Genomic DNA, 24,370 nt, shown 5'->3' with positions numbered 1-24,370 from the left:
AAGGGGGATAGCTGACGTAGTGCTTTTCCCTTGTTCTTTGTTTGTGTAACCGTACCCTGTCCCCACACCGCTTCCTGTGTATTGTAGTTGCTTGTGTTGACCCGACTTCCCCTTTAATAATAAATTACTTATTATTAAAACTGTGTGTGTCCAGGCTTCTACTGTTGAGACTCAAAGAACCAGTTATTTCCATCACAACATCCTTCCCTTTCTCCTATGCTCCTCATCTGATTCCTACCTCTCCAGCCCCCTTGGCGTTTCCCACCCGCTTTCACCGGTCACCTTCCAGCTAGCCTCCATCCCCTCTCTCCCACCCCCCCCCCCACCTTTTCTATTCCAGCATCTCCCCCTTCCTTCTCAGTCCCAAACGAGCGTCGACTGTTTATTCATTCCCAGGGATGCCGACCTCCTCCGGCACTTTGCGCATGTTGCTCGGCGCAGAAGCAGGCCCTTCAGCCCATCTAATCTGTGCCCACTCCCATCCACCTGCACTGGGGCCACAGCCCTCCACATCCCTACCATATCCAAACTGCTCTTAAAAAACATTGAGATAATTATGTTGGTCCTGGGACCACGACTGCTGGGGCTAACGAGCGGCTACCAATTAATTACGGCTTCCGGTGGTACTTGGGAAGTCACCTTCTCTTGGTCTGTGGTGCCAACGCCAGGCGGAGGGTCGTCGCCGGGTGGACCCTCGTCGGAATCCCCTTCGGCTGCGGCGAGGCTGGTCACGACCTCCGACCTCAGCCTGAGGAACTCGTCGGTGGACAGGATGTCCTTGGGAGAATAGCTCTGCACGTGCTCCTTGAACCTGCGCGAGGGACAGAGCTGCTGATATAACGGCTAGCCACCCCGCGTCCCCAGACCCACAGTGCCTTAATTCACTCATCTCAGCTCAAAATTTACCTCAGCACACGAGACGATTTTGTTTTTAAAGATTACTCTGGACGTCTAGTAAGTTCTTATCTGAGCTTATGGAAAATGTGCATAATTGAGATCTTAAAAAGTCTCTGATTTGTAAATATCTAAAAAAGTTGAGTTTTGGGTAGGCTATATTTAGCCGACAATTGCTCAAATGAGAAAAGGTTTCCTCCAACAAACAGATCCCAAACACATTTGATACCCAATCTGTCCCACTCTTTAAAAACTAAATCAGTCATGGAGGGTTTAGAATAAATGGGACTTGAAAGGGAAAATAATGGGAAACCAAAGTGTTTTCTAAATTGTATCCAGATCCTCAGAGTATGTTTAATTATTAAATTATCAGTTAGATTATCACTTACAGATAAAGGAAGTGAGGATCTGAGAAGAGAAATAACAGAGTTAGCTTCTAAAGAGACCCATACCGGACAGTCTACACGATTGATATAATATAGCCAAAACATAACATATTGTATATTAACTGCCCAGTAATAAAACTTAAAATTCATAATGGTTCATTATCTAATAGTTATGGTATGTTACTGGAGACGAGGAATGTTCCTTTAGACAAAATTAAGAATCTCTGGGAACAAGATTTACAGATATCAATATCTGAGGAAACTTGGAATGAAATTCTTAAACTGGTTAATACTTCATCGCTACGTGCTCGTCGTTCCCTCGTACAATTTAAGTTGGTGCATTGAGCTCATATGACTAAGGATAAGCTATCTCGTTTTCATTCAGATATCTCTCCCTATTGTGACAGATGTATTAATGGAGAAGCTTCATTAATTCGTATGTTTTGGACTTGTCCGAATTTTGAAATATTGGAAGGAAGTTTCATTTTAAAGATTACTCTGGACAACGAAGATTTTGCTTCCTGAAAACCTCTGGGTGATCGTACGGATTTTGGGCTGTTGATGGTGAAAGTCACCGTGAGATTTCCCAGTCACACACCACTTTTTGAAGTCGGCTATATTTGCGATTTCAAAACGTAGTTTGAGTCAATTAAAATGCTGCCCACACGACGTGAGCCGAGAGGTTTTCTATCTTGTCGAGGCACGCTTAGGCAGGGTGGGACAGCTTTTAGAAAGGCTATAAATTTCCGTGAGGGAATTCGATATCGGAGACGGATGTTTCTCAGAGTTACTGATGCAAAGATTTCAGGAAGGCAGTTTTGTTGGTGCACAAACAGGTCATTAATGACAGGCAATTCGAAGGTCTTCTGGCGGGACAGGAGAAAATCGCAGGGAAGGCATTAGAGGATGTTGTTGAAAATTTCCTTGGCAACTACAGAGCACCAAACTATGTGCAGCTGGTTGACAAAGTGCTTCGAGCACACAAAACCATGAAGTGCAACTTGTCACTAAAGATTCACTTTCTGCATTCCCACTTCCCTGCAAATCCTGGCGCTGTCAGTGACAAGCACGGTGAAAGGTTTCCCCGGGACATTGCGGTCATGGAGAAACGGTATCGGGCAACTGGAATCCATCAATGCTGACTGATTATTGTCGGACATTTAAACCGGAAGCCTCAGACACTGAGTACAAATGAAAATCATCAACAAACCATTTTTAGCAGAGTTGAATTATTGTAAAGTGTCTGCACCGTTGTGCAATTAAATGCATCATACTCAATAAAAAGTTAATTTCTAGCTTCTCCAAATTCCTACGTGATACAAGAAGTCTGAAATTATATTTGTGCTCAGTTTTGAGCGGTCTATCATGAACAAAAAGAAAAAAATAATTCTGAGGAAGCAACACTTCTGGAAAAATTTGTTGTCCAACGTTTTTGCCAATTTGGGTACACGTACTCAAAAAGGAGAGCCACCCAACACGAGGGGTGATCTCTATCAGAGGGAAGCCCGTGTGCACATCCCACGCACTGAGAACGCCACAAGCCGGGATCGAACTATCATCGCTGGAGCCGTGACCCAGCGCCTCCACCCACTACACCAGCCTCTTGGTCTCCAGAATAATAGACATTAACTCAAGAAGCCTCCAAAGCTCTCCACCTATCTAGTTTTGACCGAGTTTTCCCAGTACAAGAGTCCCCCGCTTTCCAAACGTTCGCTTTACGCAGCTTCGCTTTTACAAAAGACTTACATTAGTACCTGTTTTTGCTAACTGAAAGAGGATTTTCGCTTTTACGAGAAAAGACGCCCGCTTTCAACTTGTGCTTACCCCGAGAAAGACGACCATGACCGCGAAGCCCTGAGCGGGCAGGTCTGTGCGCATGCGTGTTTTTTTTCCTACAAATCAGTTCTCACGATTCCGGTAAGTGAAACTACACTGTACGTACAACATTTCTACTTTATATAGGCTGTATATTTATCATATCATTCCTGCTTTTACGATATGTTCATGTTATTTTAGGTCTTATGTGCTATTTGGTATGATTTGGTAGGATATTTTTTTGGGTCCGGGAACACTCACAAATTTTTCCCATATAAATGAATGGTAATTGCTTCTTCGCTTTACGCCATTTCGGCTTATGAGCGGTTTCATAGGAACGCTCTACCTTCGGATAGCGGGGGAAACCCGTATGAACTTACAGAGAACTCCGCTAACACAGACTCCGTGCCGTGACCCACACATCAACCTCCCTCCCTCCCCCACCCCCCGCCCCACAGCCCTCACTCACTCACTTCTCAAAGTGGTGGCTGTACAGCTGGGTGGGTATGGACAGCAGCCGGTCGTAGATGGCGGTCACAGCCTTCAGGTTCCCCTGCTCCTTCTCCCAGGTCACGTACAGGTCCCAGAGGCGGTCGGAGCGGAAATCCGTGCCGGCTGCAGCCAGCGCCATTTCAAACACGCTGCGGGGGCGGGGGTGGGGGGAACAGAAAGCGAGAACCGCTCGTCAGGCGCGACACAGCAGCAGGGAGCGGCACCGCGCGGGGGCCGTTTAAAGAAGTTCACAGTAAATTTATTACAAAGTACCCACACCACTCCGAGATTCATTTTCTTGCGGGAAAAATAATAGAATTTATGGGAAAATCTATAAACAAAGAACTAATGTGCAGAGAAAAATGCTTTTTTCATTTAGAGATGCAGTGTGATAACAGGCAGTTTGGCCCACGACATTCTTCCGTTTGAACCTACTAACCTTTCCCTCCCACATCCCCCTCCATTTTTCTTTCATCCATCTGCCTATCTTAGAGTCTCTTAAATGCCCCTAATGTATCTGCCTCTACCAACCTGGTAGTTCCACACGCCCACCACTCTCTGTGTGAAAAATTCTGCCCCCCCCCCCCCCCCAATATTTTCATCCAATCACCGTCAAACTGTGCCCCCTCGTGTTAGCCACTTCCGTCCTGGGGAAGAGGCCCTGGCTCTCCACTCAAACCCTCTTAACGTCCTGTCCTCCTCTATCGAGTCACTTCGCTCCAAAGAGGAAAGACAGGATGCTGCCCGGATTGGAATGGGGTGGGGAGGGATTACACGATGAAATGGCGGAGCGGACTCGTAGACCGAGTAACCTGGCTCTGCCCCTATGTCTTACGGTCGTGCTCTTCCATCCAGCGTAAACCTCCTCTGCACCCTCATCCTTCCTGTAATGGGGCGACCGGAACTGAACACAATATTCCAAGTGTGACCTAACCAGGGCTTTATAAATCTGCAGATGCTGGAAATCCGAGCAACGCACACAACATTCCGGGGGAGCCCAGCGGGTCAGGCAGCGTCCAAGGGAAAAAAGTACAGTCGGCGTTTCGGGCCGAGACCCCTCGGCAGGACCAGAGAGGAAAAGCAGAGGTTTACAAGGCGGGAGGAAGGGAGAGAGAAACGCGAGTTGACGGGTGAAGCCAGAAGGCGGAGGGATGAAGTAAAGAGCTGGGAGGTTCAGTGGCGAAGGAACTGAAGGCCATGGAAGAAAGAAAAAACGGGGGAGCACCAGAGGGAGGCGATGGGTGGGCAAGAAGATAACAAGAGGGAAAAGGGGATGAAGTGAGGGGGGGGGAATTACCAGAAGTTTGAAAAATCAACGTTCATGCCATCAGGTTGGAGGCTACCCAGATGGAATACAAGGTGTTGTTCCTCCAACCTGAGTGTGGCCTCATCACGACAGTAGATGAGACCATGGACGGACATATCGGAATGGGAATGGGGAGTGGAATTAAAATGGGTGGCCACTGGGAGATCCCGCTTGTTCTGGCAGACGGAGCGTGGGTGCTCGGCGAACCGGTCTCCCAATCTGCGTCGGGTCTCACCAATATACAGGAGGCCACACCGGGAGCACCGGACACAGTACGTGACCCCAACAGACTCACAGGTGAAGTGTCACCTCACCTGGAAGGACTGAACGGTAGTGAGGGAGGAGACGCAAGGGCAGGTGTGGCACTTGTTCCGCTTGCAAGGATACGTGCCAGGAGGGAGATCAGTGGGGAGGGGCAAATGGACAAGGCAGTCGTGTAGGGAAAGGAGAAAATGGGGGGGGGGGGAGGATGAGCTTACTGGTGGGATCCCGTTGGAGATGGCGGAAGTTGCGGAGGATTATGTGCTGGACGCGGACGCTGGTGGGGTGGTAAGTGAGGTAGGTGCTGCGCGGGTGGGCTGATGGGCCTGTTCTACCTTCATTTGTGTTTTCCTTTTTAAACGGGGAGGGGGGATTCGGGGGTTAATTGTCGTGCTGCCCTTCTCAGTTTCGCGGCTACCCGGAGAAGGAGAATTTCAAGTTGAATACCGTGATAATAAATGAACTTTCGAATTTCTGGGACAGAACACCTCCCACCACCACCCACCCCCCCAACTCCATTTGCTTACCTGCGGAGCTTCACTGAGGTATCGGGGCTGGCGGGCTCCAGGATTTCCTGCAGGAAAGTGATGTAGTGGACCCACAGATCCACGCTGAGCGGGATGGACTGCAACCCTCGCTGATAAACCTGCACCGGGAGAGCAGCAGAACTGTAACACAAGAGATCCTGCGGATGCTGGGATTCCAGAGCAACGCAACACACACACGCACACAAAATGCGGGAGGAACTCAGCGGGCCAGGCAGCATCTATGAAAGGGGATAAACGTTTCAGGCCGAGACCCTTCGCCAGGTGAGACCACCAGACGGGAAATTTGGAACTAAAGTTTGCTAGAGGGAGTTATATTTAATGTTTTACTATTAATAAGAGACAGACTGAAAAAAAACCCAGAACAGTTCAGGCCCTTGGGCCCACGATGTTTGTGCCAACCTGTTAACCAACTCTACGGAGTGCTCCATTTTTCAATCTCCCATGTGCCTATCTTTTAAATGTCCTTAATGCATCTGCTCCCTCAGCCTCGCTGTAGGGTTTGGAGGCTCGCTTGCCTCAATGACCCGTTGAGCTCTGCTGGCTGGAGTCCGTGCCTTGTGCTTCGGCTCTTGGCGGGGTCACCCGTGCCGAACAGGTCAAAGGGCAGAGGTCAGACTGAGAGTGGTCCAGGTTCGGGGCTAACGACCCTGACTGGTCAAACAAAACCGATACAGCAACGGAGAATCCTTCTACATCTGAGTGTGACAGTATTCCTGAGTCTCCACCCGGGACTCGCGTGACTGACAGTAGTGAAAACCGAGAGGAAGCTACTGACACGATGAAGGAAGCCCTGAACACCACCAGAGATGGAGGATTCATTGCTGCCCGAAACGCCGACAGCATAACAGAGAGTAGAGTGATCTGGCAGTGGACTCAGCTCTACCTACGGGCCCTTTCCCCTGCCATGGAAAAACCCATCCAACTGTGTCTTCAATATATTTAACGAGGTGGACTCCACAGATTCACTCCTCTCTGGGAAAAGCAGTCCTTCTCCGTCTCCTGCGGAGAGAAACCAAGCGACATCGGTGACAACAGAGCTTCACTTCCAGGTCACTGTAATTCCTCCACGGCCCGGGACTTGCATGACTGACGGTCGTGAAAACCGAGGGGAAGCTACTGAAACTACAGAGGGAGCCGTGAACGCCACCAGAGATGGAGGACCACCGCGGCGTAACAGGCAGGACAGTGAATCTGCTTCTACCACCACCTCCGTGCTCTGAGAAGAGCAAGGAAGTTCGAAGCTGGAATTCAAAGGTGCAGGTCAGTGGGACTAGGCAGAAAAATGGTTCGGCACAGCCAAGAAGGGCCAAAAGGCCTGTTTCTGTGCTGTAATGTTCTGTGGTTCTAATTCAGAAGGATGAGCAGGGATCTTACAGAATCATATAAAATTATGAAAGGCATAAATAAGATATAGAGGCAGGAACGTCGTTTCCACTGGTAGGTGAGACTAGAACTGAGGGACATAGCCTCAAAATTCAGGGGAGTAGATTTAGGACGGAGATGAGGGGCTTTTCTCAGAGAGTGGGGAATCTGTGGAATTTTCTGCCCAGTGAAGCAGTGGAGGCTACCTCAGTAAGTATATTTAAGACAGGGTTGGATAGATTTTTGCAGAGTAGGGGAATTAAGGGTTCTGGGGAAAAGGCAGGTAGGTGGAGATGAGTCCATGGCCAGATCAGCCATGATCTTATTGAATGGCGGAGCAGGCTCAATGGGCTGGATGGCCTACTCCTGCTCCTCTCGACCCCATTATGACCTTATCTGCCTGCGTCGCACCTTCTCCAACCTCAACACTACATCCAATATTCTGTTGCTTTGCCTCGTGCTGCCACGATACCCCAATGCCACAGTAGCGTAGTGGTACGTAACGGTACAGGTGACTCGGGTTCAATTCCCACCGCTGCCTGTAAGGAGTTTGCACTCTCTCCCCCGTGACCTCCTACAGTCTAAAGACCTGCCTGTTGGTAGGTTAGTTGATCACTAAATTGTCCCATGATTAGGCTAGGGGATTACTTGGTGGTGATCTGCACTCTTTCTCAATAGATACATGAAAAAACTTTTACCCTCTGTAGGTACACATGTCAATAATGTACCAATTCATCTCCTTTATCGTATCTGACCCACTCCTACTCCCTCAGGAAGTTTGAAAACTAACTTTTCTTTTTAACGGCTTTTCCTAGTTCTGACGAAGAGTCTTTGATCTGAAATTTTTGATTCTTTTACCGGTAGACTGGCTGAACGCTTCCACCTTTGATCTTGGGCTCGCTAACACACTTCAGAAGTGGCAAGCGCCTTTCAGCCAGCGAGGCAGGCCGTTCCACTACGGCTAACTGGCGGCGCGCCCGGGAGAGTGCTAAGTCCAATTCACTTAATCGCACAGGTATCCTTACCAGGGCGATCGGTCATCTGGGTTAAAAGACAGTGAAAAAGAAGGGCCGGTATCGGTTCTCACCTCCTCTGCCTCTTTGGTGAACCCCAGTCTCTTCTCAATATCAGCGTACTTCTTCCAGTAGCCGTAACAGTAGGGGTAGCGGGTGAAGAACGAGTCGAACGTCCTCCGGACAGCCCAAATGTGATTCTGAAAGGAAGGAAATGTGTGAAGCAGACGTGAGACTGGCCCAGACAGCGAGCCGGAGGAGCACAGCCAGAGCATACGTAACGATGCACAATTACAGGCCCTTCAGCCCACATCACCCGTGCCGGCCAAGAGGCCCATGTCAGTGGTCAGGAAGCACCTTCCCCACACCTCCCCCCCCGGCGGGGGCAAAATGTTCAATAGCAGAGGGCACACATTTAAGGCAAGTGGGGGGCAAGTTCAAAGGGGATGGGAGGGGCAAGTTTGTTTTGGTTTACGCAGAGAGTGACGGGTGATGAGCGTGCCGCCCACGGTGGTGATGGAGGCCGATACATTCGGGACTTTTAAGAGGCGTTCAGATAGGGACATGAACATGAGGGAAATCGGACACTGAGTAGGCAGAGGGATTAGTTTAGCTGGCCATTTTATTGCTGATTTAATTGGTCTGGAACACAATGGTGGGCCAAAGGGTTGTACTGCTCTCCAGACTAAGCTAGTCCCATCTGGCTCAATTAGGCCCACTTCGCGTCCAAGTACCTATCGTGACAGTACCCACCTCCAAAGTTCCTCTGGCAGCTCGTTCCACTCCCTACGTGAAGATTGCCATCCCAGATCCCTTTTCAATCAATTCATCGGGATACGGCGCGGAATAGGCCCCTCCGGAATCTCGGGCCGCGCCACCCAGCTATCCCCCAGATTTGACCCGAATCTAATTGTGGGGCAATTAAGCGATCAACCGGTGCGTCTTCAGACCGGGAGCACGCACAGAAAACCCATGCACTCCACGGGGAGAACGCAGACTACACGGTGGTCTGGGTGCAATTCCCGTGGCTGCCAGTAAGAGGGTTGTACGTCCTCCCCCACCCCCGTGAGGCGGGGTTCCTCCACAGTCCAAAAGACGAAACAGTTGGCAGGGGAACCGGTCAGTGTAACCTGCCCCGTGGTCAGGCTGGGGTTAAACCGGGGGGTTGCTAGGCGATGTGGCTCGACGGGCCGGGAGGGGGGCCTATTCTGTGTTTTATCCCATTGGGCACGAGGTGCAGAATCCTGATATCCCACGTCTTCGGGTTCAGGAACAGTGACTTCCCCATAACCTTCAAGATGATTTTTAATAGGTATTTCGACACATCACAGCAGAGGACTTTCCGGCCCTTCAAACCACACCGCCCAGCCATCCCCGATCTGGCACTGAACCAATCGCTGGACAAATTACAACGACCAGCTGGTGTATCTTTAGACCGTGGGGTGAACCCGGAGCAAACCGGCCCATTCCATGGGCCTCCTTACAGAGGACTTTGGAACTGCACTCCGACGCTAACCGCCACGTTACCGCCGCACCACGGCGTCTCTCTCCCTCGCCTACGCCCTCCAGCCCTCAATTCCCTTTCCTGGGGAGGAAAGGCCGCATGTGCCCACCGAATCTGTGCCCCTCAGGGTTCATATACACCTCTACGGTGTCGGTCACCAGTGGGGTGCCTCAGGGATCTGTTCTGGGACCCTTAGTCTTCATGATTTTTATAAATGACCTGGATGAGGAAGTGGAGGGATGGGTTAGTAAATTTGCTGATGACATAAAGGTTGTGGGTGTTGTGGATAGTGTGGAGGGCTGTCAGCGGGACATTGATAGGATACAAAACTGGGCTGAGAAGTGGCAGATGGAGTTCAACCCAGATAAGTGTGAGGTGGTTCATTTTGGTAGGTCAAATGTGACGGCAGAATATAGTATTAATGGTAAGACTCTTGGCAGTGTGGAGGATCAGAGGGATCTTGGGGTCCGAGTCCATAGGACACTCAAAGCTGCTGCACAGGTTGACTCTGTGGTTAAGAAGGCGTACGGTGTGTTGGCCTTCATCAACTGTGGAAATGAATTTAGGAGCCGAGAGGTAATGTTGCAGCTCTATCGGACCCTGGTCAGACCCCACTTGGAGTACTGTGCTCAGTTCTGGTCGCCTCACTACAGGAAGGATGTGGAAGCCATAGAAAGGGTGCAGAGGAGATTTACAAGGATGTTGCCTGGATTGGGGAGCACGCCTTATGAGAATAGGTTGAGTGAACTTGGCCTTTTCTCCTTGGAGCGACGGAGGATGAGAGGTGACCTGATAGAGGTGTATAAGATGATGAGAGGCATTGATCGTGTGGATTGTCAGAGGCTTTTTCCCAGGGCTGAAATGGTTGCCACAAGAGGACACAGGTTTAAGGTGCTGAGGAGTGGGTACAGAGGAGATGTCAGGGGTAAGTTTTTTACTCAGAGAGTGGTGAGTGAGTGGAATGGGCTGCCGGCAACAGTGGTGGAGGCGGATACGATAGGGTCTTTTAAGAGACTTTTCGATAAGTACATGGAGCTTGGACAAATCGAGGGCTATGGGTAAGCCTGGTAATTTCTAAGGTAGGGACATGTTCGGCACAACCTTGTGGGCTGAAAGGCCTGTATTGTGCTGGAGGTTTTTCTTGTGCGAAGTAAGGGGGCTTTGATGCTTCTATCGCATTCTATGGGGTTTCTTGTTTTGTGGTTGTCTGTGAAGCGGAAGAATTTCAGGCTGTACACATTCTCTGATATTAGATGAATCTTTGAAGGCTCCCTCATGGTGGGCAGGCAGATTGAATGGAGAGGGGTAAACTGGACCGACGTTGCTGAACGCGTTGTAGCACGCAAGTGACGCTCTAAGGGGGCGGCACAGTTAGCGCGATCGCTTCGCAGCGCCAGCGATCGCCAACTGGGGTTCAGCTACCGCCACAATCTATCAGGTGTTTGCACGCTCTCGCCATGACCGCGTGGGTTTCCGCTGGGTGCTCCAGCTCCCCCACCCTCCCACGGTCCAAAGACACACGGGTCAGCATCGGTGAGCTGCGGGCAGGCGACGTTACCGCGGGAAGCGTGGCGATGCTCGCGGCGGGCTGCCCCCAGCACAACCCTGCGGGACGGAGACCTATGCTGGCTGGGGTCGGGGCTGGGTAGAGGCCAGACTAAGAGTGACCCATCGGTCCTCCAGGTTCAGGGGTTCAGCTCGCGGCTAACAACCCTGGCTAGGAAATAAAAGTTATGGAAACAGCAACGAGGAGTCTTTCCACATCTGGACAGACAGAGATGGAGGACCCTCATTACTGCCCCGAACGCCAGAGGCGGAACGGGAGGTTTGAAAAGAAGAGGTACGTGACAAATAAAGTGAATCTTTAAGCTCTGTTGGAATATTGCTGGTGGCATTATCTGAGGGAAGGTGGGGCAAGTAGCCCGGAGCTTGCGGGCAAAAACAGGGGACGTGGTGACACCAGAGATGGAAACTTTTGCAATCGAGTGAAGGAGGAGTTCACCGGGTCAGGCAGCGCCTGTGGGGGCAGAGGGACAGTCGACGTTTCAGGGTGGGGGCCCTGCCACCGATTATCGCCTTCCCGCCTCTGTCTCTACCCCTGACACCGGCGCCGGAATGTGCGACACTTGCCCCCCCCCCCCCCCCCAGTACACTCTCGGGCACATTGACTGTTAGTCCCCGGATGTTGCCACGTACACGCGATAGACACAGTGGTGCTAGAAAGTGTGTGAACACTGTAGAATGTCCTCTATTCCTGCACGAATACAACCTAAAATGTGATCAGATCTTGACGCAAATCCTAAATCTAGATAAAGAGAACCCAATTAAATAAATAACACAAAAAAACATTATACTTGCTCATTTACTGATTGCAAAAAATGATCCGATATTACACATATTTGTTGGAAAAAGTACGTGAACCTCTGGGGCAATGCCTTCTACAAAAGCTATTCGGACTCAGGTACTTCAATCAACGAGAGGAGATTGGAGGTGTGGGTTGTAGAGGTTCCCTGCCCTATAAAGACAAAGTCAGGCTGCTCTTCTCAAGATTAAGATCTGTTGATGTGCACCATGCCTTGATCAAAACAACTTTCAGAGGGCCTTAGAAGAAAAATTGTAGAGATGCACGAAGCAGGAAAAGGCATTTCTGAAGACCTGAGTGTCCATCAGTCCACAGGAAAAGGAAGGATCTACAAACGAGGGAATGCTCTCCCTGGGAATGGGCGTCCTGCAAAGGTCACACCACCAGCACAACGTGCAATGCTGAAGAAGGTGAGAAAGAGCCCAAGGGTAACAGCAAAAGACCTGCAGAAATCTCTCGAACTTGCTAAAGTCTCTGTTCAGGTGTCCGCTGTAAGGAAAACGCTGAACAAAAACGGTGTTCATGGAGGGACACCTCAGAGGAAACCACTGCTCTCCAAAGAAAAACATTACTGCAAGTCTCAAGTTTGCAAAGCCACCTGGATGTTCTACCACACTTCTGGGACAACGCTTTGTAGACATTGAGACTGAAGTTGAATTTTTTTTGGCAGAAACGCACATTGTTATGTTTGGAGGGACACCGACACCAAAACCTCATCCCAACTGTGAAGCACGGTGGAAGAGCATCTTGCTGCCTCAGGGTCTGGGCAGTTTACAATCATTGAGGGAGCAATGAATTCACAGTTGCATCGGGACATTTTACAGGGGAATGTCAGGGTAGTAGTCCGTCACCCGAAGCGTAATAGAAATTGGATAATGCAACAGGACAATGATCGGAAACGACTGAAAAATCACTAACAGAATGGTTTGAAAAGAAGAAAATTCATGTCTTGGAACGGCCGAGTCAAAGTCCTGACCTTAATACATGTTGTGGAAGGATCTGTAGCAAGCAGTTCATGCAGGGAAGCCCATCAATACTTCCCAGAGGTGAAGCAGTTTTGTGAGGAGGAATGGACTGAAGTTCCTCCAAGCCGATGTGCAGGACTGATCAACAGTTACAGGAAACACTTGGCTGAAGTTATGCTGCACAAGCGAGTCACACCAGTCACTGAAAGCAAAGGCTCACATACTTTTTCCAACAAATACATGTAATATCGGATCATTTTTCTCAATAAACAAGCCTAACATTTTTTTGTGTTATTTGTGTAATTGGGTTCTTCTTTATCTGGTTTTAGGACTTGCATGAAGATCTGATCACATTTTAGGTCATATTTATGCAGAAATAGAGGAAATTCCACAAACTTTCTGGCACCCCGCTACATGCTTGAATCTTGACCCTCACCTCTCCCTCTTGCTTTCCTAACTCTATCTGTCCATCATCTCCCTCTGTTACTGTGTTCCACCTATCACCTGCAGCATTCCTCACTTTGCATCAGAGGAGGTTGAGACGTGATTTGAGATTAGACGACAAGAGGCACAGATCGATTGGATAGCCAGAGTTTTTTTAGGAGGACAATGGCGCCTAAAAGGTGATTCCTTTGCTTGCATCTTGCTCTATTTCTATCTTTAATATCTCTTTTTTCCTTTTTCAAGGTTCTTTTGAAGACCCCGACCTGGAGTTACACACTGACCGGTTCTTTGCAGAAACCGGACCCGCTCTCGGGGCTTTGCGACCGGCCGCCTTTCGATACGCCAAGGACGCGGCCTGCAAGGCTAGCGCGCCTCCAGGGTGCCGAATTTTCGTGGCTCTGGAGGCGGGTGGACTCGAGGCCGGTGGAGACGGGAGATCGTAAGCAGCGAGCTGGCTGCCGGCCGCGTGCCCGGAGACCCCGAGTTCTTTGGGCAGAGAGCTCAGAAAAAGCGACGCAACTGACTTTTAACATCATAAACCAGCGAGTTGTTTTGTTATGTCTCCCTTCTCGCTGTGAAATAGGGACACCTCTTTTTCCCTTTATTAGGGAGAGAGAGAGAGAGAGAGCTTGTGGTATGAGAGGTGAACGAGTGGTCTTTGGGGTGCTGCAAATCTGTGTCTTTATTGATGCTCGAGTGCTCGGTGGAGGGTGCTGATGCTTTTTTGCAGGTGGGGAAGTGGGTGGGGGGGGGAATCGTTGCTTTGTTGCTGCTTGTGAATGGGGGGGTTTGGGGTTCTAGAGTTTAACTGTCATTCATTCTTTGGGGCACTCCTGTTTTTGTGGACAGTTACGAAGAAAAAGAATTTCAGGATGTATATTGTATACATTTCTCTGACATTAAATGTACCTGTTTAAGTGGCCAATTTGAGAGGTAGTTTTTTTAAAATACAGTATTTGGTGGGTGCGTGCAACGCAGCCGGGAGTGATGTTAGAGGCAGATACATTCCAGACGTTTAAGAGATTTTTAGAGAGGTATGTGGATGAAACAGAAATGGAGGGGTACGGGTTAGGGTTGGTCTTGGAGTGGGTTACAAGGTCAGTATCCCATGCTGTAATATTCTAAATTTCAGACCCACACCTTTCATCGGGATGCTACGGAACGTACGAATGTGTTGCGGCAGCAGCAGAGTGCGGGAAAACAGAATGCGACGCGGGGCAAAGGAGGACGTGGAAGACGATTATCAAAGCAAATTCACAAACGACACGAGGGATTTACCTCCTGTTCCACGTACTGGAGCACGTACGTCCAGCCCGTGAAGTCGTACGGGTTGTCCTCCACGATCTTCCAGTACTTCTCGAAGTCGGCCGGGTAGGGCGGGACGCCGTCGCCGGACTCCGCCGCCTCGTAGTCGCCGCCAGCCGGCTGGTAGTGTGCCAGCCCGTCGGGATCCGCCGCCAGCTCCAGCCCATCGGCAAAGTGGGCGCCAGCGGCCTGCCCGTCGGGCAGCGGCGGGTCATAAGTGCCGGCGGACAAGTCCGCCATGGTGCCCCACAGAGCCGTGGACTCTCCAACGCCGGGCACGTCCGTGTCCACTTCCATCACAGCGCCCTGCCGGTACGCTTGAGCCGGGTCCTGCGTGGCAATCAGATCAGTAACAAGGCCAGGGTGTCCGTGATGGTCAGCAGTCGACTCTTCATCAGCCCCGCTGCCGTTGCACGGAGCAGGACTGCGGCCCCCCGGGACCCCGTCGCTCGGGTCCGAGCTCCCTCCCGCTGGCTCTGCGGCACTGGCCCCAACTCGAGGGCCAAGACCGTTCTCCCCCGGCTCCTGAGAGTCACGGAGACGGGCATCTCCGGCCGCCGGCTCGCTGAATTCCCCGCTGCCCAGCCTGTCGTCCGCCGCGGCATCACCGTTGGGCGGGCCAGGACTGCCGGTCGCCGTCGCCTCAGTGCTGTGCGCGTCACTGGCACCGGCGGGCAAGTCCTCGCCGGTCCCTCCGCCGCCCAGCCGGGCCTCGGAGTCCTCGAGCGCACTCGCTCCCTGAGGGGTGGGAGAGCCAGCCGTCCCGAGGCTTGGAGTCCGGGCGTATGAGATGAAAGGACGATTCCCGTTCAGGCTTTCCTTGTTCAGCAACAGCTGTTCGGCGTCTGTGAATGAAAGACAGGTTAATTAGGCCACGTGTCAGGCGTACGGGGCAGCATCCCTGGCGAAGGGTCTTGCTGTGCCCCTCACTCACTTTGGCCCCCCCCCCCCCCCCGCCTCCCTCACCCGTGTCTGTCTAAACCAGGCGAGGGTGGCCTCGTACCCTGGCGAGATGGGGACAGGTCTGCCCGGGCGTGCGAGATCAGCTCTGGCGGATTGGGTGAGCGAGATCCAACGGCCGGGAAGGCGGCCCTGCGAGACGGGCGCGGCCAGCTGCAGGAGACCGAGCCCGGCTTGTGAAGCTTGTTCGGAACGGTGAGGATGAGGGAGGGGAACCACCCCTGCCCCAGTGCAACAGCTTCTCCATCTTAAAAGCTCTCCCGCACAGGCACCAGTGCTGTCTGAAACCATCGCAGCTCACAGCAGGAGAGTCTTCGCAGGAATTAACAAATTCGGTGATGAGGACCGGAACGAACACCCCCCCCCCACCCAAATAGTCTCAACCTATCACCTGCAGGCTTGTACTCTTCCCCACCCCCCCATCCACCGGCTGATTTTATTGGTCTGTCACGTGGCGTCACCGGATTGGCTGGTTCCGCGGACCTGTCCGCCTATCAGCTAATGTCTGACCTGCCGGTTTAGCGCGTGCCCACTGTTTCTGGATCAGGCCAACCTATCCGGCTGCACCGGGCGCGTTCGCAAGCACAGGATCGGCGGGAGAAGTGTTAAGTGATGGGCGAAATCCGCCAATCCCGCCATGTCACGTGACAGACTGATAAACAATCACCCGGTGGATAGGGCACCCCCTTCTTCCACGGTCGACTGTCTCCTCCTATCAGATTCCTTCTTCTTCAGCCCTTTACCTCTTCCTCCTATCACCTCCCAGCTTCTTGTTTCATACCCCACCTCAAATCACCTGTCAGCTTCTTCCCCACCCACTTAACTTCTCCCCTCCCCTTTGCCCCTCCAGCTCGCTCCCCTTCCCCTCTCCCCACCTTCTTATTCTGTCATCTGCCCCCTTTCCTGTCCTGAGGAAGGGTCTCCGACTGTTCGTTCCTCCCCATAGATGCTGCCCTGACCTGCACATCGTGCGCTGACCTACCGGGTGGATGCCATTAAGCCGAACGGGGTGCAGAAAAGATTCACGAGTGCGATGTCGGGACTGGAGGACTCGGTTTGCAAGGGGAGACCAGGCAGGGTGGGGCCATTTTCACTGAGGGTCAAGAATTTAGAACATAAGAAACAGGAGCAGGAGTCGGCCATCCGGCCCATCGAGCCTGCTCCGCCATTCAATAAGATCATGGCTGATCTGGCCACGGACTCATCTCCATCTACCTGCCTTTTCCCCATAACCCTCAATTCCCCTACTCTGCAAAAATCGATGCAACTTTGTCTTAAATATATTTACTGAGGCAGCCTCCACTGTTTCATTGGGCAAAGAATTCCACAGATTCCCCACTCTCTGGGAAAAGCAGTTCCTCCTCATCTCCGTCCTAAATCTACTCCCCCGAATCTTGAGGCTCCGTCCCCTAGTTCTAGTCTCACCTCCTAGTAGAAACAACTTTCCTGCCTCTATCCCTTTCATAATTCTATGTTTCTATAATTATGAGGGGCAACCTTATAGAGGTGTGAAGGGCAGATAGTCACGGGCCCTTTTCCTGAGGGAAATCTACAACTGGAGGGCTTAGTTTTAAGGTGAGAGGGTACATTTTCCATTCAGAGGGGATTGGGTATGTGGAACGAGCTCCCAGAGGTGGGTACAATTATAAAAATTAAATGATACTTGGACAGGTTCGTGGATAGGAAAGGTTTAGAGGGACACAGGCTAAGAGGGACTAGCTGAGGCAGGACACTTGATTGGTATGGATGAGTTGGGCTAAAACATGAGAACTAGGAGGAGGAACGGCCATTCAGCCCATCGAGTTTGCTCTGCCATTCAACGAGATAGTGTCTGATCTCAGATCCACCCACCTGTCTTCTCCCCAGAACCCTCAATTCCCCTGCTATGCACAAATCTATCTTCAATATATTTAACGAGGGAGCCTCCACTGCTTCCAGAATTCCAGATTCCCTGCTCACTAGGAGAAAGGTTCACCTCGCCTCCATCCTAAATCTACTCCCTCGAATCTTGAGGCTACATCCCCTAATTCTAGTCTCAGCACCCGGTGGAAACAACTTTCCTGCCTCCAAGTTACCCATCTCTTCCAAAATTTTATTTATCTTGCTCTTCTGAATTCCAGCAAGCATAGACGTACAACAAACAAGAGAAAGTCTGCAGATGCTGGAAATCCGAGCAACACACACACAGACACACAATGCTGGAGGAAGTCAGACCAGGCAGCATCTGTGGAAAAAAGTTCAGCCCGAAACGTCAACTGTACTTTCTTCCCATAGATGCTGCCTGGCCTGCTGAGTTCCTCCAGCATTTTGTGTGTGTTGCTCAGACATACAAGATGTTGGTGAGGCCTCATTTGGAGTATTGTGTGCAGTTTTGGTCACCGACCTACAGGAAAGATGAGAATAAGGTTGAAAGAGTACACAGAAAATTTACAAAGATGTTGCCGGGTCTGGAGGAGCTGAGTTATAAGGAAAGACTGAATAGGTTAGGACTTTATTCCTTTAAATGTAGAAGATTGCGAGGAGATTTGATAGAGGTATACAAAATCAGGGGTCACCAACCGTTTTTTGCACCGTGGACCGGTTTAATATTGACAACATTCTTGCGGACCGGCCGACCAGGGGTGGGGGGGTAATCACAACCGGAATATAGGTGATAAGTCAACCATGAGTCACTTATGTGGCTAATACACTCAATTTCGTTTCTAAAAGGGTTTATCTAATGAATTCAATATTAAACACACAGCGCATATTTTCCTGGTATGAATGTATAAAATCATTACAACACACCAGTGAGAGGACAAGGTAAGGGCCAGAGGTCCCCGTACCAGGGTCGCGGCGGTCACAGTCCGGAGAGAGCGAGCGAGGAGTGCCACACAGCACCCCCCCCCCCCCCAACCTGTAGGTAGGTAGGATCTATCGACCGACAGAAGTTTGGCTCGAGGGATGACTTTCAGTAGATCGCAGCGAGGTAGCTGCTCTGCTACTTACGAAACCCTGAGCCCAAATTAGGTCGTCTGTGAATACTTTAGCACCGGGTTCCCCACGAACATCGGGTGCGCTAAACAGGTTTAGAGGCAGCGCCCATCTGTCCGTGCTCCAGGCCAGTAACATCGGCGCTTCCCGCCGGCCAGTTACCCGAGGCCAACCAGTGACCCCTGGCGCGAGGGTATCACTGCGTTTAGGCGACTGATGACCTCGCGTGCGTTCAAGTTCAACAGTGGGCATGACAGGGAATGAGGAAAGGTGCAGCTGACTCATATCGTTTCCTCGTGGCCCGGTGGCTGGGGACCACTGTACAAAATTATGAGGGGTACAGACAGGGTAAATGCCAGCAGGCTTTTCCCACTGAGGCTGGGCGGGACTACAACCACAGGTCAGGGGTTAAGGGTGAAAAGTTGAAGGGAAACACGAGGGGAAAGTTTTTCACGCAGGGGGTCACAAGCGTGGGGATCGAGCTGCCAGTGCAAGTGGAGCGTGCAAGCTCGATTTCAGGGTTTAAGAGAAGCGTGGGTAGGTATATTAATGGCAGGGGTGTGGAGGGCTGTGGTCCCAGCGTGGGTCGATGGTCGTAGGCAGTTCAAATGGTTTCAGCATGGACCTGTTTTGGTGCTGTACTTTTCTACGACTGCAGTCTCAGGCAATTCAATCTCTCCTCAGGCTAACCCCCCTCATCTCTGGAATCTCCTCTCCGCCAATTCGATCTCCTCTCTTGGGGGGGGGGAGAACTGGACACTGTGCTCCAGCCGCCGCCTCACCAATATCCTGGACAGTTGCAGTACAACCTTCCCGATCTGAAATTCACACCTCTGTGCAACCTGCTGCACCCGCAAAGCCACCTCTTCCTGTGATTCACACACAAAACACTCCCCCGTCCTCGAGCGTAACCGCCCGCTGCAGCTTTCAGCAGTGACCCGATCGGCTCTTCCTCCCGAAGTGGGCGACCCTGCCCACTCAGCTCGCCCAGCCGATTCCCCGCCTCCTCGGCACTCACGATTCAATTTCGTGTCGCCTACACGCTTCCAAGGTCCTGTTCCCAAGCTGAAATCAGGCAAAACCTATTCCTCCCAGCTCCCTGCCTTTTATTCACAAACCGATCCTCTGTCTACGCCAACACATTACCTCTCAGTTGCATGCTTATTTCTAATAGATAAATCTTTTTATAAACCCAGGTGTACACATCCACCTGTTCCCCTCTATCCCCCTTCACTCATTATAGTTGAAGTCAGAAGTTTACATACACCGTAGCCAAATACATTTGTTTTTCACAATTCCTGACATTTAATCCTAGAAAACATTTTAGGATTCGGATCACTACTTTATTTTAAGAATGTGAAATGTCAGAATAATAGTAGAGAGAATGATTTATTTCAGCTTTTATATCTCTCACTCTCCCAGTGGGTCAGATGTTGACACACACTTCATCAGTATTTGGTAGCATTGCCTTTAAATTGGCCCACAAACCTGACTCAAGTTACACCAGTTCTGTCCAGAGGAATGGAACAAAATTCCAGCAACTTACTGTGTGAGAGAAGCTGGTGGAAGGCTAACCCAAAACGTTTGACCCAAGTTAAACAATTTAAAGGCAATGCTACCAGATACCAACAAAGTAAATGTCAGGAATTGTGGAAAGCTGAGTTTAAGTGTATTTGGCTAAGGTGTACGTAAGCTTCTGACTTCAACTCCATATCCCCAAAGAACTCCAGCAAGTCTGTCAAACAAGACCTGCCCTTCATGACGTGTCAGCCTGACGGAGTCACTTCTAAAGAATCCTTCCTCAACGATAGCTGCCAGCATTTTCCCAACAAGACTCTGTGGTTGCCTCCCTTTTGCCGACGTCCATTTTGTGAAGCATGGCGTGACATTCGCTGCCTTTCGCTCTGCCAGCCCGGGGCAGTTTAGTAAATGATCACAAACGCGCCTATTATCACTTCTGCCATTTCTGTCAGCACTCTGGGCTGCAGTCCATTGGCACTGGGGGCTTGCAAACCTTCAGGGCCGCCGGCTTGCACCTCTTTAAAGACAGCGACTGTCTGGAGGTGCTCACGCCCGTGCCATCTCTCCGAAGCTGGCATAACTGTACACATTTATTCAACTGTACCAAGTGCGAATGAGAAACAGCCTTCCTGATCGAAAACAAAAACCTTACGACCAGTCCCCTTCCCACAGATGCTGCCTGACCCAAACAAGGTTCTATTAGGCCACAAGGCCTTGGAGCAGAATTAGGCCCTTCAGCCCATCAAATCTTCTCCACCGTTCTATCATGGCTGATTAATCATCCCCCATTAAACCTATCCCCCGGAACCTATCAACTTCCACTTTAAATATACTTGCACTCCCCAGCTATCTGCGGCAACGAATTCCACAGATCCACCACCTTCTGCCCAAAGAAATTCCCCGTCTCCATTCTAAAGGGACATCCTTCTGTTCTGAGGCTGTGCCCTCTAGTTCTAGACTACCCCCCCCCCCCCCCAACTACTGGAAATGTCCTCTCCACGTCCACTCTATCTGGGCCTTTCGATATTCAATAGGTTTCAGTGAAATCCCAGACAGCACAGGCCCAGAGCCATCAAACACTCCTCATACATTTTTCTCCGCTTTGATCAACAGCCCCGTCTTAGCAGGGCACGTGAAGCAAGAGTTACTCCCAAACTCCATGGGAAGTTTGCCAAAGATTTGAATTTAAAAAAGAAAGACGGTTTTATAAAAACTTTTGTGGAGACTTAGACTGAACGAAGAAGGGTACAGCACAGGAACAGACTCTTTGGCCCATCTAGTCCATGCTTAAATAGCCTACTCCCATCGACCTGCACCGGGACCACAGCCCTCCGTACCCCGACCATCCAAACTTCTCTCAAACGTTGAAATCGAGCTCGCCTGCACCACTTGCGCTGGCAGCTCGTTCCACACTCTCACCGCCCTCTGAGTGAAGTTTCCCCTCAGACGACCCGTGATAGAAGCTCTCCAGGAGCCTGATGGTATGTTCTGTCGAGGCTTTTTAATCTGGGGTGAGAGAAGGGAGGATGTCGGGGTGGGGTCTCTGTTATGTCAACCACTTTACCGAGGGCAACGGGAAGTGTAGACGGAGTTCTCGCAGGGGTGGGGGAAACACACACAAAACGCTGGAGGAACTCAGCAGGCTGGGCCACTTCTCTGGAAAAGGGCAAACAGTCCACGTGTCGGGCCGAGATCCTCCGGCAGGACCAGAGAAAAGATGATCTTCTCTCCTTTGTCCGTTCTCCTGAAATGTCGTCTGTTTGCCCTTTCCCTGGAAGCGTCTACTTGGCCGGACCATCTCATGATCTGCAGTCCCTTTGATAAATACCGACCCTGTGCGCACTTTAAATCTGGGGAGGCAGCTCAGCGCCTCTCAGGCAGTCAGCCCTCCGGAGCAGACTCCTCTAACTTCGACAGCGAGGGTCTGTATGGTGAGTCCACAACAGGAGCTAACCCCGTGATCTTTCACCATACGTCAGGCGAGCACCAGACTGAGCGGCCACTTTACTCAGTGCAAATATCTAACCAGCCAATCACGTGGCAGCAGCTCAATGCAATAAAAGCACGCCGACATCATCAAGAGGCTCAGGCCAGACACAAAAATGGGGAAAAATAGTGATTTCAGTCACTTTGACCGATGAGTGATTGTTGGTGCCAGACAGGGTGGTTTGAGTTCCTTAGAAACGGCCAATCTCCTGGGATTTTCATGCCAACTGTCTCTGGAGTTTACAGAGAATGATGCGAGAAATTTAAACCCAGTGAGCGGCAGTTGTGTGGGTGAAAACGCCTCGTTCATGAGAGAGGTCGGAGGAGAATGGGCCAGACTGGTCAAGCTGACAGTAACTCAAACAACCACACGTTACAACAGCGGTGTGCGGAAGAGCATCTCTGAACGCACAACACATCCAACCTTGAAGTGTATGGGCTCCAGCAGCAGACCACGAACGTACACCCAGTGGCCACTCTATCAGGTACATAAGAATGCACCTAATAAAATGGTCACTGACTGTAAACTACACATTTGGTGTAATCTGCAGAATTTTAAGCAGAACTGGAAAGCTTCAAAAAGACCCCAAGACTTTATTACCAGTCACACACTTTTCCAAATAGGCCAAGGGCAGTCTTTCTACCCTGCCTACAAAAGTGAACAGACAGACAACATCAAGTCCTCGTGAGGGGTCTCCCCTCCGTAGATGCTGCCTGGACTGCTGAGCTCCTCCAGCAAATGCTCGACGTTTTAAAGTTCAAAGCACATTTACTTATCAAAGTATGTACAACCCTTGAGATCCCATCTCCTTGCAGGCGGCTACAGAACAGGAAACCTGAGAGACTCCAGAACACCCAGCCTGCCTGTAATGGGTCGCGGCCCGATAGGTCGACTGGTTTACCCTTTTTCCGTAGACGCCGCCTGACCTGCTGAGCTCCTCCAGCATTTTGCTTTTGTGGCCTGGACTGCCAGCACCTACGGATTTTCTCTTGGTAAGTGACTGCCCTCAAGAATTCGGAACGCTGGCTTTGCCCTGCTGGGCTTCTGGACAGGGGGGAGGGGGGGGGGTAGCCCAACCAAACACAGAAGCTGGGCGCAACGGCATCACCCTGTTCTTCTGTACAAGGGGAAGTGCTCTGGCACACATGTACAGAGACTCAGGAGGCGTGCAGGTACACCTACACCACAGCAACGTGCACACAAAATATTGGAGGGATCCAGGGGGTCAGTAACCTCGCGATAGACTGGCGTCCTATCCGGGGGGGGGGAGGGGGGGCAGTCTCGTATCAGTCGCTTCACGCCACGGAAACCGGCATCAGCACCGGCCTGAAGCCCCTATGTAAGGCTCTGGACTGACTCTAACTTAACCAGGGGGTCAGGCAGCATCTATGGAAATGAACAGACAGTCGACGTTTTGGGCCAGGGCCCTTCACCCGGACTGAGGAGGATGCCAGAACAGGAAGGTGGGAGGGGAGGGAGGACTAGCTGGAAGGGGATAGGCGAAGCCAGGCGGGAGGGAAAGGGTAAAGGGCAAAGGGCTGGAGAGGGGTGAATCTGACAGGAGAGGAGGGAACCCAGGGGGAGGAGACACAGGATGCCCCCAAACTGCTTGTGCAGAGTGCAACTCCCTCACAGAGGTTTCAGTCTGTACAGGGTGTACCCACCCACCCTGACTGTACTGAGGAGGGGGGGGGGGGGGTGTCTGCAGGCGGCCATTCCACTCCTCCCCCAGGACGCCCCTCCCCCATCCCCCGCCCCGGCTCTGTCACCGCTTCCCCAGCCCCGAGGCCTCGACACCCGTCAATTTCGGCTCCTGCCGACCCCCCGCCTCCAGCCGCCCGCCGCCCGGCCCCGCGGCTCCCCCACTCACCGCCCGCAGCAGCCGATGCCAGCGGATTCGGCTCCGGCTCCGGCCACCGATCAGCGGCCGCCGCCATTACTCCGTCGCCGTCACCATTGCCCTCCGAACCGGAGCCGGAAACGCCACGGAGCGGAAGGAGGAGCTGCTCCCGCCCTCCCTTTGTAGTTTTTATCGTGTGCGTGGCACAAACTTGCAGGCGCAGAGTCAGTGGAGCAAATTATCAGAAACGAGGTTTAATTTCAGCGACGTGTGTCGTGAAATCTGTTGTCTTTGCGACAGCAATACAATGCAAAACATAATAAATTAGAAAAGAAAACTGTGAATTAAAAAAACTGTAAAATACAGTTTGAATGTATGTAAAACTACTGCAAATGTTCGTACAGAGCATTCTAACTGGCTGCATCACCGTCT

At 51.3% G+C, this 24,370-nt stretch overlaps 1 protein-coding gene across 1 annotated transcript in view; it reads right to left on the bottom strand.

Moving 5' to 3' along the window:
* The window catches only part of LOC140717649 (pre-mRNA-processing factor 39-like), a 51,103-nt gene extending 27,028 nt beyond the window's left edge, over window positions 1-24,075 (bottom strand). Inside the window, exons 1-6 of the mRNA XM_073031262.1 lie at window positions 23,969-24,075; window positions 14,631-15,502; window positions 8,152-8,277; window positions 5,682-5,800; window positions 3,569-3,736; window positions 640-811 (exon numbers count right to left, since the gene is read on the bottom strand). Coding sequence (XP_072887363.1) covers window positions 640-811; window positions 3,569-3,736; window positions 5,682-5,800; window positions 8,152-8,277; window positions 14,631-15,502; window positions 23,969-24,035 — 1,524 coding nt within the window. The 5' untranslated portion in view covers window positions 24,036-24,075. The remainder of the gene's footprint in view (window positions 1-639; window positions 812-3,568; window positions 3,737-5,681; window positions 5,801-8,151; window positions 8,278-14,630; window positions 15,503-23,968) is intronic.
* Between the last annotated feature and the right edge of the window lie 295 nt (window positions 24,076-24,370).

This window comes from Hemitrygon akajei, chromosome 28 (assembly GCF_048418815.1).
Source record: "Hemitrygon akajei chromosome 28, sHemAka1.3, whole genome shotgun sequence".
Lineage (NCBI taxonomy): Eukaryota > Metazoa > Chordata > Chondrichthyes > Myliobatiformes > Dasyatidae > Hemitrygon > Hemitrygon akajei.
The sequence above is the reverse complement of the archived record's forward strand: the minus strand, read 5'-3'. Positions and strand labels throughout refer to the sequence as shown.